This window comes from Ursus americanus, chromosome 13 (genome assembly GCF_024610735.1).
Source record: "Ursus americanus isolate L20-20 chromosome 13, mUrsAme1.1.p, whole genome shotgun sequence".
Lineage (NCBI taxonomy): Eukaryota > Metazoa > Chordata > Mammalia > Carnivora > Ursidae > Ursus > Ursus americanus.
Window position 1 is genome coordinate 46,695,433 of NC_142139.1, and position 14,287 is coordinate 46,709,719.

At 39.2% G+C, this 14,287-nt stretch overlaps 1 protein-coding gene across 12 annotated transcripts in view; it reads left to right on the top strand.

Moving 5' to 3' along the window:
- The window catches only part of RAPGEF2 (Rap guanine nucleotide exchange factor 2), a 231,494-nt gene that overhangs the window by 75,098 nt on the left and 142,109 nt on the right, over positions 1-14,287 (top strand). For all 12 annotated transcript variants that reach the window (XM_045798708.2, XM_045798712.2, XM_045798718.2 and 9 more), the window contains exon 3: positions 6,105-6,161. In XM_045798708.2, the coding sequence (XP_045654664.1) occupies positions 6,105-6,161 (57 nt within the window). The remainder of the gene's footprint in view (positions 1-6,104; positions 6,162-14,287) is intronic.

Here is a 14,287-nt window from a genome sequence, read left to right on the forward strand (position 1 = left end):
CATGGTAAATAGCACACAGCTCCTGTCCTAAAATGCTGTATTGGGTCTCAGCTCCTTTTTATGATTGTGTCCAGAGATCTAGTAGCACAGTTTTGTGCCCTTGCTGTTGCCACAAGCTCCATCCAAGCCCTTCTGGGTAACTGGCTACATCCAATTCATGTGGCTGTCCTTGTACAAGAACACTTAAGGATTGGATCTATTTATTAGCCGTCTTGGCTTTTTCAAATGCTTGCCTTTTCTTTGAGGACTAGTCCCATTGGGCTCCTTTTTAAACCAGTCTATAAAGAAGTGGAAGCAGTTGAGCTAGGCAAGGGAAAAACTGATGCCAATACCCTAAGAGACATATGAAAGTTTGCAATTGCTTTGGGATGGTGGGGCATTGGTGTGCCTGTATTTTATCAGTAATTCTGCAGAAACAACTTCTGTCTTATCCGGTAAGCCAGGGCCCTGTATTTTGTTTTTGTTGACTGCTCATCCTTAACTCGTTAGGTGAGAAGGCAAGTCTGGTGCAGTGGACTGCAAAGTAGAAAAAGACTGAGAGGTTAACATTAGATCATCAGTGTAATGAAACAAACAGACTGCCTCTGGAATTGCCCAATGACTTAGGTTGCTGGCCACCAAGCCATGGCAAATCATGGGGCTATGTAAGTACTCATATAAATAAATATATAAATATATCTTCCCAGGTGAAAATGAATTGTTCTTGGCTTTCTGGGGCTAACACATAATTATATGTACTTAAAACTTCCCCAATTCAAGTCAGCAAGTGACATGTTGTTGGGCAAAATTGCATGAAGAGGGGGTACCACCTTGTTTAGTTCTCTGTAATCCATGGTCATTCTCCATGTTCCATTTGGTTTCTTCACAGGCCAGATGAGACTATTATATAGACTGTGAGTTGGTCATATAATGCCCACATTGGCTAATTCCTTAATCATGCCTGTGATTTCTTCATGGCCTCCTGGGAGATGATATTGTTTAATTGCTGTCACCGTCTGTGGGACAAGTAGTATTACAGCTGTCCATTTTGCATCTCCTCTTATTATTTGTTTGACCAAGTGTACCCTCAACTTGAATTCCCCTGAAGGTAGTTTGTAATGTTACTGCTGAGAGGCCATCCATTCCTAGAATATATTTGGGTATTGGGGTTATATACACCAAATGGGTCTTTGGTGGGGGTTATCCTGTCCTTGGTTACTGCAATCTGCTTCATTTGGACGGTATCACTGCCCACCCATCGATGGCAGAGATGGGCCCTTGAAAGTAGTTGTTTCCATAAAGGAGAGTAAATTTGGCACTGGTTTCAACCAGAGCCAAAACACTCTGTTTCTATTAGACCAATATATGGTGAGTTCTACATGTGACAGACAGGGGGCCTCCCGTCCCCAGACATGCAGGTGACAGCAGCTCGAACCAGCAGTCCTTGTCCTTTGCCTCTTCCTTTGTTCATAGGGAAAGCGCCCGTCGTCCTCCCTCTGAGGGTGCCCTTTGTAAATTGCTGTTCAGGTTTTAATTTCTAACAGAGCCCAACAGGGACTGCATTGGATTGTTTGTTGGCTTTCTCAAGGGGGTCCCTGCTGCCCTGAGGTCTTACTACATCTGACAACAGGTAATATGCATAGCCCTCTTCTTTGTTTCCTTCTCCTGTGAGTCCCTTTCCTTCATCCCTGCCTTTCTGATACCTCTTTTTCCTTTTTTTTTTTTTAATATATTTTTTAAGATTTTATTTATTTATTTGACAGAGATAGAGACAGCCAGCGAGAGAGGGAACACAAGCAGGGGGAGTGGGAGAGGAAGAAGCAGGCTCATAGCGGAGGAGCCTGACGTGGGGCTCGATCCCAGATCGCCGGGATCACGCCCTGAGCCGAACGCAGACGCTTAATCGCTGTGCCACCCAGGCGCCCCCTGATACCTCTTTTTCTGACCTTTCTCTTTCCCCTAGGTCTGTGGCAGCCCTCTCAGCCTGTGACACAGGCTGCCCTATTAGGAGGTCAAGATGGGGGGCACCTGGGTGGCTCAGTCGTTGAGCGTCTGCTTTTGGCCCAGGACGTGATCCTGGCTATGGGATCGAGCCCTGCATCAGGCTTCTCTGCTGGGAGCCTGCTTCTTCCTCTCCCACTCCCCCTGCTTGTGTTCCCTCTCTCACTGGCTGTCTCTCTCTCTGTCAAATAAATAAATAAAATCTTAAAAAAAAAAAAAAAAAAGAAAAGGAGATCAAGATGGACACAAGTGCCCCCTACCAATGATCGGGGGCAGACTGTTCCACTGTATCTCTATCTATGGCAAACAGTTCCTTATTGAGACCTCTGTAATGTTCAGCATAGACAGCTCTTGTAGGATATGCTGGAGCTCTTCCATAGTCTGCCATTGTAAAGGGGAGTCAGCACACCCCCGCCCCCCCTTTGTTAGGCTAAGCTAATTTACAGTCCCATGCCATGTAGGAGAGTAAACGGGTAATGTGACCTTCACTGATGATGCCGTGGGGATGCTACCTTAAAGCAGATGTTGTAATGAACACCATCTTGGACATATCCGACCAAAAGCTAACTGCCTTCAGTGCCCATGTCCTGTTACTGAGAAACCATAGCACCATGGATTCCCTTGGTTTCTGTCTGAATTTATCCCTCAATTCTACCAGTTCAGTATAGTCTTTCACTGTGGTCTGTGCTGGTGCTTAGGCATGGGCAAGTTCCAGGGTTCCACACTCTATGGGCATGGATGCTCTACTTTCGTTTTGGTTGGTAACAAGAGGCTGAGCCAAGAGAATGGGAATTTTTATGGGCTCAGTCTAATTAGTCTCTTCCTTGGTAGAACTCTTAGTGGGGTCCCACAGCTTGGGATCCCAGGCTGGCTTAGAGATAGCCATGGGAACTCATTTGCCAGGGCAATTTACTACCCTTCAGTTGGGCCATTCTGTGTGCCAGAATTTTTAATTTAATATCTTGTTTCCTCAAGCCAATTATCAAGGTTCTGCAGTGTCATTTATGTTAATCTAGAAGTCCTCTCTAAATGCAATTTCTCCTGTAGGTGGCATACTTTCTTCAAAGCCCCTACACAGACAGGAGGGGTCACCCAACTATGGCAGCTGAGCATCCATCCTTTTCTTAGTCAAATTTATCTTGGTCAAAATTTCCTCTAGACCCTTTGGTATTTTCAGGGGCTTCCCTATACCCATGTGGTGGGCTTATCCATCAAGGATAGTGGCTATAGGGCCGTACATAGATGTGGATGGGCAACCTGGGATTTCCCCTGCAGATTTCCCTATTCCCTTTCTCACATGTTGGTGCTCATGGTTTTGTTTTGTTTTGTTTTCCTGGGTTCCTGACTGGCTCACCACTTGTGTGGTCATACCCCAACAGAGGCCAAGGGTGGATGATTATCCTTGAGGTTAAAGAAATGACCTGGAGACAGCCAGTGAAACATAGGTTTATTGGGGGAACTTACTATAGGGAGTCCTGAAGTGTCAGCCTCGACACAAAGCATCTGTTGCAGGGATGTGCATGCAGCAAGCTTTTATACTGTAGCAGCTAGCCTAGCAATCTCTGTAGCCCATCCCCTCCCTGCATGGCCAGGTTCCAAGGAGCTCACAGCCTGTCGTCCGGACACTCTTTGTTACAAAGGAGATGCTTCTGGTCGGCCACCCCCAACCCCTGACTTTGAATACTAAATTTTTCTTCTGTACATTTTGCTTGAAGGGACTATAGAGGGAGGGCAGGATCTCTACAGTCTCAAGGGAGTGATTAACAGGAGCATTTAGGGTGTGTTTGTACAAGCAAGCCTTCCAGCACTTACCATGCACATAAGAATGGGTGCTGGGCTGCTTTGACTTTGTAGTCAAAGGAAGTAACATTTGAGTCAGGGCAGCTGTGCAGAAATCTCCACAGTGTGGTGATGCCGCAGATACTCTCCATGGGAATAGGCTTGGTGAATGAAGGCACCAAGGGTAAGAAGTTTGGATTTCTCCCAAAGGTAGTGGAAATCAAGAGCAGAAGTGTGAGATGATCTGATTTAACGTTTAGAAAGATTTCTCTGGAAGCCAAGTGGAGAATGGACCATAGGTGTACGAAAGTAGAAGCTGACGTCTACATTTGTAGACTTGGTCAATTTGAGAGGATATATTTTGGAAACAGGTGCTGGCAGAAAGATGGGATATAAAGAAGAGGAAGCAAGGGTAATGACTGCAAGGCTTTTGGCCTACACAATTGGGTACTACTGATTGTGGGAAAGCAGGTTCTTGGGAGGAAGTTTAAGATCTGTTCTGGACATTTTGAACATGAAATCACTGTTACACAGCCAGTGGCTATGTTGAGTAGGCATTTAGATGAGTGTGTATTGTAGTGAGAGATTAGGTGTGGGGCATTGTTTGGAAAGTCATCCATTGACAGATTAAATTTAAAATCACAGACTGGATGAGATTACATGGTACAGAGGAAAAGACGGTTGACAGGAGGTGATAACATTTAGAAGTCAGGTAGAGGAATGGAATGGGGGGAGAATCCAAAGGAGATAGAAAAAATGACTAAGAAGTTAAGAGGTAAACCAGGAGACTGAGGGCAGAAAGCCTTGAGAAGATGATGGTGTAAGGGAAAGGGAGTCAGCAAACACTGCTGAGAAGTGGAATTAAGATAAGGACAGAAAGGATTTAGATAACACAGAGGATGCTAATAACTTTTAGAGCCTTTGCTTTGGAGTTTCAGGGAGCAAATGATGGAGAGAAGTGATAAGAGGGTGAGAAAATGGAGAGAGTCCAAGAAGAGAATATTTGTTATGGGAAAAGAAAAATGTGGATAATAGCTGGAGGGAGATGCGTGGTCAAAAGAGGTGTCCCCCTGCCCTACGCAATAGGTGATGCTAAGATGTGTTTGTTTAGTAAAGGAAGTGATTTAGGAGAGAGGTAGAAATGGATGGCGATGTGGAGAAGGAGGTAACCCTGAAGGAATGAGATCCAGTGAAGAGGTTTGGGGCAAGGCTCTTTCTTTCATTCTAATAGGAAACAAGACAGAGCTGCTGTGTATTTTAACATCAGGTATTTTTAGACCTATCACTTGTGACTCTTATCTTTTCTTATAAAGAATTGGTGTGATTCAATCTGTACATACATGATGTGTATTCAAGGTTTGATGCTGCCTCCTGCATTAAGTGACGTTCGGTTGGAATGTTTCAAGTATGGGATTGAGAGGACCTCTGAAGTAGGGTGGTGGTAGTAAGAACAAGGAAAAAGAGTATCCAAGAGAGTTGTTTTCAAGTGAAATATCAAGAGTATGTGGTGGTAATTGAATTCAGCAAACAAGAAAAATGGTTGTGGGTTGATAATCAGAGTTTCACAAATTGGAGACCACTAACCCCATTGACCAAAATGGAGGTGCTGTTGAAATAATCATTTTATAGCCCATTTTTTATTTGCTAGTTCCTTCATAAGAAGGAATAGGCATTTTCTCTTTTGCATTTCTGTGTTTTTTTGGGAAATTTTACTTGGGCTTAAAATAATAGGCTGCTTCTTGAAGATGCTGTTCTTGAGGTAACTTTGAATATTTAAACATTTATTCATGTTTTCCATAATTTCCATAATTTTTTCCTCAGGGATGAATCAGCCAAAATAACAAATCTTTAAGTTGTAAAGCCTCCATTTAATCATTAGTCATAAATATACTGAGTTAATAAAAGCCTACTTTTGTCTGAAATTACATACTGGTAAGTAACATTAACATGAATGTCATTATCATTATTTAAATTAATAGGTTCTCCCTTCTAATTTTTAGGTTCTTTTCTCATTTTCTGCTTACCTCGGAAAACATTAATTTGTCCGCATGTCATTTTCAAAGTGTAAAGGACATACTATTTTGTTCCCTATAAAATAAACATGGCAAAATTGACATCTAACAAAATGGTTTTTTTCTAGCATCTCTTTACCAGATTTTATTTTATTATATTTTGTTAACCTGGGTACCAAAAATATTAATCTTGAAGCTAATAAATGATTGTGGCAATCCATATAAAGTAATCTTACCTTTCTAGACTACATGTCTCTTTTGTTTTTAACCTACTAGAGTGTTTTTTCATAACATACGTTGAACTCATGTCTCCATTTTTTTTTTTTTTTACAGGTTAATGTGTGAGACTGTGAGATATGAAAGACACGAAGCAAATGAAGTTTTATACTAGTAGGTGTTTTCTTTCTCTTTATATGGTGTATACTGCAATAAGTAAATAATTTCCTTAAAGTGTCAAGAAGTATTAGTAATGGCTAAGTCAGTGTTACCTTAATTTTGCATTAACTTATTTTTTGTAATTTAGAAATGTAAAACATTTCAGCTATTACCTGTCGTAAAGTAAAAGTTTACGGTCCTTTGCTGCTAAGTTCCCATCTATACCTTTATATCTCTCACTTATGGTTCAGAGATATTATTTAATATTATGGAGTATTTTGACATTTTTATCATTATGAAATAAAAAACAGGGTGGTCTTTCCAGCAGGACAAAATACATGTTCCCACAACCACATCAAATGAGATTTAATGATAGCATAAATGTCATCTTTTAGTTTAAAACCTTTTCAGAAAAAGGAAAATCAGCTGTCCACTTCTCTTTGGGCTTAGTTTGTTCTGTAAATAATACTGATATTTCTTTCAAGATGTGTAACATATTCCTTGAAAAATTACAACAGTTTTTTTAAAAATGTGGTAAACATGTTGCAGGTAAATATATTGTATTCAGGACATATAAACTGGTTTATTGCAGATATTATCTTATTAATAACGTTTGCCATGATTGGCTGTTGTTCTGTTGACTTACTATTTTTCAAAGCCCTTATTAAATAAATAATTACTACTTTCCGTGCATATTATAGGGAATATTTATTGAAATAAATGAAATACAGCTTCTCCCCCTTAGGGAGGCTGTAATTATAATCTCTTGAAGGAGGTAGAAATAGAATAAAAGGAAAATAACAACAACAAAAAGTAACCAGAAGAACTGAGAATATAGATAGGTACTAAGGGCTGAAGAAGTCCAAGGGAAGCCTTGAGGGGAATGGGGAGAGTCTCAGAGAAGTGGCCCTTTGAACTAGGTCTCAAAGGTCTATCTGGTGGTCTAGAGAGACTTTCTTGGCAGAAGGAACAGTAAGTACGGAGACACAGAGAGGGGAAGGGGCCTGGTCCGATGTTCCAAATACAGTGGCAAGTTTAGGGCCACTGACATGTGGGTGTGCGTCAGGATGAGAAATTAAGAGAAGAGTCAGGCTACAGTCGTATTTGCTTGTGAATGTGTTGTTAAAAATACCAGTTGTGATTCTTTATGCAATTGGAAATGTGTTTTTTTCCTTCTAAATAACATTTTATTATGGAAAATTGCAAATGTTCACAATATTGGAGACAGTAGTATAATGCACCCCCATGTATGCATCATCTAACCTTGTTAACTGATGGCCAGTTATGTTTCGTCTCTTACTCCCCCTCTCCCACCTCCAACTGGATTATTTTTAAGTAAACCTAGATAAAGCAATTCATTCATGTCAATTTCGGTATGTGTCTTTACCTTTAAAAGATAAAGACTTAAACAGAAAACCTAACCACAATAATAGCATCAAACCTTAAAAAATAATTCTTTAATATCATGAAAATATTCAAAATCTCTGTCTCAAAAATCTTTTTTTACAGTTTATTTATTGGTTGATATTTTTCTTAAATCTCTTTTAATCTGTAGCCAGGTGGCCAGTTTTCAAGCAGCAGAATGATGTGACCCATTCTTCCCCACAAAGATGATACGTGTGCCTCTCTGAAAATACAAAGGTGGATTAGATTGAATGGCTGGGCAGGGAGATTAGTGAGGAGACAATCAAAGTAATCTGAGGGGGTAATGTTTGAACGGAGTCTAACTAAAGGAATGGGGGAGTCAGGGATGGAATTTAGAAGATACAGGTGATCTGATCTGAGCTAGGATGATTCTTAGGTTGTAACTTAGGAAACTGTGACATCTAGGGGCTGTTTAACAGGCAACTGTAAATATCCCATCTAGAGATTAAAAGAATGTACATCAAATGTAGAAGAAGAGTACGTAACCAGGATATATGTATTAATGAGAAAACTAGGAAGAGGCAAATGCCCTTAGCATATTTATTCTTGAAGAAATTAAGATATAAATGTTTTAGAATATTTGTTTCTTTTAGGAACAGTTGGAAGCTGTCAGTGGAATGGGGTGTACAAATGTCAGGGTTGGAAATCTTTGAGGAATATTATTAACTTTTATTGAAGCAGTCTAGTGGCAGTAAGTGTCAACTTTCTCTTCCTTTGTCTTCCCCCCTTAAAACATGGTTTTGGTAGTATTGATGATGAGGTCATAGCAAACATTTCACAAGGACTTCCTGTCTCCCACATAGTCTAATAAGTGCTTTACATGCATTAATTTACATTTAATTTATTCCTTACAGCTGCCTTGTGGGGTAGATGTTGTCATCACCCTAGTTTTGCACATGAAGGAACTGAGGCTTTTAGGGGCTAAGGAACTTGCCAAGGTCTCATTGTTGAAAGTGGGATCTGGATTTGAGCCTAGACATTGTGATTCTGTCACCTTAGCTGTTACCACTCCCCAGCGTTTTCCGGCCGTTTTCATGCCATCATAAGACATTTCTTATGATGGCATATCATATCATAAAAAATTCTGTTGCCTGTGTGCGGGTCAGTATAGGCACATCATCCCTCCCTGCTGCTGGCGTCCCGGGGGGGATGAAACCCACCATTATCCTAGTCCCTAGCAATGGTTACTTATTATTCGTTTAAATTGAAGGAGGTTACAGGGTCTTTAAATATACCTGAGTTGTTTGTTTTTTTTTAAGTCAGTTTGGGTAAATGTGAGTTATGCTGATCAGGCAAAGCCATGTCTTAGATAATCCTAAATTGATTGCATTTAGGCTAGAGTTTGTAGCAGTTGCTCATTTTTGACTGGTTAGAATTAGGTGACAGTGTTAGTAAGCAATGAACAGTGTGGGGATATTCAGGAGATCATGATTTCGTAAGACCAAAAATTCACAGAGACTAATTGTAGATCACTTAATCAGATCACTTAATCATGATCCCACTTAATCATACCCAATCTTGTGATGAGGGTAATTGTAATGTTCTCTTCTGTGATTCTTGAATAGACATGTTTCTGCTCTTACCAATTCGTGTAAATTCAGTTTTGAAAATTAAAGAATGCCTGTATTTGTGGTACATATAAATCTGTGATAACTTAATAATACTATCCCTCTTTTGGGGACCTGTTGTTATTAACTCATGAGGGAAATGACTTGTCTGTTCTTGCCCCCCCTCGAGCTTTAAGAATGTAGTATAGCCAGACTATCAAAGACTTTCAGACTTTGGTTTTATGACCAAGTGATGAGCATTTTCTTTTCCTTATTATGTTTGTGTGCTGGTAACTTCTAAGTCTATGGTTTTAATAATTTCTCCAGGTAAATATAATACTCTTTTGATCCAACTCTGTACCTCATTTTTCTCATCTATAAAATGGGAACAATAATAATAGTACCTACTCTTTAGTGTTGGTGCGAGGACAATATCAGTACCAGGTGTAAAGTATATAGAACATTGCATGTGTAGTAAGTGCGTAAAGATGATAGCTGCTTCCCAGGTAGTCTGCTGGAGACCTCTCCCTCCGCCCCTCCCCTCCCCCTTAAATAAATACAGAAAGTTTTTAAAAAAATGTTAGCTGCTACTGTCATTGTCGTCATCAGTGTTTTGATAATTTACTATTTGGTCTCCCAATTTTTTAGCTGCTTTAGACTTGTGTTAGGAAGACATTATGGTAGTAATGTCTAACTCCCATGGTGTCATTGTTTTAGCATAAACCAACAGGACACAAATGCCGCTTTAAAATGTATCAAGATTAGAGGGAGAGTTGTGGTTCTGATGAAATTGAACTTTAAAAAATTTAGAATTGACCATTTAGATTCTAGTATTTTTCTGTACCAGAAATATAGATAAGATTAGTTGAACTTTCTACAGTGGATGAGAATATCAGGTGATTTCTGCCTTCCTTTCGTTTGTTATCTACTATATGCTAGGTATTTTGCTCACTTGGGAATACGGAGTTAGGTAATATAAATTCCTAATCTGACGGACTTTTATTTAGAGATATTTTACTTAAAGTATTTAATTCAAGAAATGAAATAAGCAATATGTCCTTTGAGCTTTAGTTTTTTAGTGGCCAACCAACCTCATGATTTCCGTTTAATTTATAGATACATTTGAAGTGCTAAAACCTTTGGATCAGAAATGCAACCATTACAGTTTTTTAAAAGTGTGTGCCTGTACCCCACACCCACAGTATGAAAATGTGTAACTCGACCTCTGTGCTCATTTTCCACATCTATGTCTGCCTGAATGCTTTGGTTTCCAAAAGAGTTTTCATAGCATTTTGTGAAGGGGTTTATCTCTCTTTATTGCAGGAGAGGAAATTGTTCCTCAAAAAAAAAAAAGCTTCATTGAGGCCTATTGAGTCTCTTCAAGCATTTTGATTTAAGTCTGTAAATGTGCAATTTAGAACTTCAAGCCTCAGCTCAGCCCTTATTGCTTGTAGCAGTCTTTTCATTTGTTGGCTTTGTTTCCTGTTTTCACAGCAGCTATCCTGAATTGTCACTTTTCTGCAAGGCCACCAAGCCACTGCTGTCCCCTTCGTGCCCTCCCACTCTTCCTCCAGGGACTTTGCTTCAGGCTTTAGTTTCTGTTCTCAGATGCCCAATTTGTCTGTGGCTGCAGGTGCCTCCTGCCTCACCCATCCCCCCAGGGGGAAGAGGTGTCCGTTTCCCTGCGCAGGGTGGTTATTCCTGTTCTCTCCTGTGCTACCAGCCTCTCCACCTGTCCCCTCCCTACAGACTCTAAGTGTGCCAGTCTCTCCCATCTGTAAGAACTTTGGCCCATATCCAATTATTGTACAGCTTTTTCCTTCCTGATGTGGCTAAGCATTTATTTTATTTTACATTACGCATCTTGCTTTAGCTCTCCCCTCTTAAAAAAAAAAAAAAAAAGGAAAGAAACAAAATACTTCAAATCATATTTCTTTCCTAGCAAGATGTAATCACAATTTTTGAGTATCCTTCTTGTCTATGTTTCCATAATTTTGCTATACTTGTATGTGTGTATGAAGAAAATGGTGAAACCTAAGATTTTCATTTACATGGAGGAATGATATTTTTAAAGAGTTAGCCTGTGCATAGAGTTGTAGTACAAGGATATTTGGCCACCAAGTCTGGCAGGTTGTGGGGTACTCATGTGCTCTATGTAAGTATGAAAATTCAAATATACACACACTCGTATACATACACCGACATATGGACATACTTAGAAAGATTGTTTTATGTACATGTGGTAATACTTTAGGGCTTCTTAGCAATATTGATATTTTAATATTGACTAGTAATCTTTAAGTGAAAATGTTTTATTTCTGTGGTGAGTGGAAGAGTAAATAACTTTCAAAACTGTATTTAGTTTTAAACTCTGTTAGGGCAAGGACTATGGCTTACATTTGCCATGCCTAGTACGGAAATTGGCATTAATCTGTTCTCTGTTATTTTTTTGAATTTATTTCAAAGGAAGATACTCCTTTTATAGATAGATCAGCCAATAAAGACTTTCATTATGGTCTCATTTTGTAATAAAAGAGCTGACTACATGTTAGGTGTTAGAGTCTTTGTATCAGTTTTCTGTGAAACTCGTTAGGGCATACAGACCTCTGAACTCTCAAATATAACTACTTAAAGAAATATATAGTTGGTAGATAAGGCTTCCTGCTTTCTGACAAGAACAGGGTGGTGGTGCTGTAAACTATTGGGCAGTATCATTGCAGTCAGTCCAGGCCCTTGTTTGGTGGTTGGGCAGATCTAGCTTTGGATTTGACTCAGTTTTTGGACGTCTACGATTCTCTTCAATTTCTGAGCACCAGTTTTCTCTAATTGAGGAAGACGTTTGTTGTGAAAACGGAATTGCAGTCCCTAATTCTAAAAGACACAGCTTTATAAATTAATTTCATGACCCTTGGTAGTTCTCAAAACCATAAATTTTTCAGATTTGGCTGGTCTTTTAAATTTGATAAATTATTTCTTGAGCTCTTGAATATATCCCTCCACCCTTAATATAGCCAAATGACTGATCTACTGTAATAAATATGTAATCTGCATTGACATTTTTTTCTTTCATTCAAAAAAAAAGTGTTTTGAATAACTGGCTCCCAAGGCATCACTCCTTCATTTCATTTTTTAAATGAATTTTATGTCTAAGAATGACTCCATTTATGAGCCTACAGAATTTTTGGCTGTACTAGTTCGTCAATAGTTTACATTGTTCATTTTGCTGATTAAGTAAATTACAATTCAAAAAAATGGATTCCTACTGTATTCCCAATGTTTTCAAAATACAATTTGTTTTTCAAAATGAAGCTGAAGTAGCCTTAATATTTTCATCAATTTTCAGAGTTCTTCTGATGCTATTTACTTTCCTTTTTCAGGGTCCTAAGCCTCTGCAATTGAGTTGCTATTGAGTAGAGAATAAGGATTTTCTGAAAAACTTAATGTTAAATGGTGCTTTTTTCCCCTCAAAGTTTTTATTTTTAAAAGTGAAGTAACTTCCTTATAATTTAGAACTTTTAGGAAATAGAATAAAAAGTTACCCTCTACTTTTTAAATGTGTTTTCATAAGCATGGGAATTTATATATTTATATATAATTAAATACTATGAAGTATGTAATTTTATGATAAAAATTGCTTCTCTGTAGGTTGGAAATATAAATACCAACACCTATAACTCTTGGTAGACCTCTTTCTAAAATATATTTTACATTTTATGCCTTAGTAAAAATGGTGTGGGTTCACCTTTCTTTTGACCTAATATTGTTAGGGTTGCTTACAATGCTGTGTTGCATTAATTTATCTGGTGAGCTTACTTTGTGCCATTGGCCATACAAAAATAAATAATACATATTTTGCTTTCAGCTTATAGCTTACAGCCTCATCAGAGGAGCAAAAACCAAAAACAACTAATGATTAAACTTTTTGATAAATCCAGTAACAAAAGTGATGTAATGTATTTGAAAAAGATTAAAATTATTGTGTATCTGAAAAGCCATCTGCATATTGGAAGGTGGCCATTGTTTGAATTTCTTTTTTTAAGCCACGGAACACTTTGTTCATAGGAAATCCTATTTAGCTCAATAGTAGTAGCTATTGTGGTTAGAGGAGGGTTGGACAGCGTGCAGTCCCAAGGGGCTCGCAAGTGCGTATTGAAAACCTCTGATGTGAACTGACTGTCTGACTCCTGTGAAAGAACAGAGAATGATTTGGTGTTAATAAGTAAAGTTATTTTCATGTTGGTTTCTGGCATAATCCTATATTTGAGAGTACAAGACTAAGCCCATCAGAAGAGTGTAATGATGGCATAGGTGAGCAGCAGCGAGGGCCTGAACTTAAGCAGAGGGCTTCGAGTGAGAGGCTTGGGGGTTGGGAGGCACAAAAAGAATGTGATGATAGGTTGGGGAGAGGGAGAAACTTAGGAAGATTTTCTGTTTTCTGGTTTTATCCTCTGGTTGGGTGCTGCTGCTCAGAGAGTGGACACAGAAAAAGAAACAGGTGTTTTTCTAGATTGGGGCACTTGGTGGCTGGCCCTCTGAAATTTCTTGCTAGTTGTTTCCACTTAGTTTTTGGAATTTTTGTTAGTCTTCATTTTATTTCCCTTTCTGATGTTTTACCCCAAATGTGGAGCTGATTGCCCACATAAAGGTGGTAAGAATCCTGTCTCCGCATCTCTCGGATGCCGGCAGCTTTGTTCGAATATGGTATAACATCCTTTCTAAAATATCCAAAAAATTGATGTTTGACGTTTGAGGCCTTAGTTGTACTTACCCTCTCTGTGATTGCTATGTACCACTTCTTCCCTGAGTGGTCTTCCTAGCCACTGCTTGTAGACACTTCACTGATGCTCGAATGGGTGGCCATTCTTACTCACCATGATTTGCATGTTTTTGCTTCTCTGTGTTCTAAAGCCCTTGTTAATGCTGCCCATAGAAAGCACCATAGAAGTGCTTCTACGCTTCCCTGGACCACTTCCGACTTGTGCCAATGCTGTATTGCACTTGATCTGCTGAAGTGGGAGGGAGCCCTTCTTGTAGCGCTCATGCCCTCCTCATGCCTTATTTTGTCAGGTCATCTGGGGAAGCACTACTTTCTGGTCCAAAATCATTTGAATTTTGCAAGGGTACCATTCTTACCAATGTTTCAGTTTCTATTTGTTGCCACCACCCCTC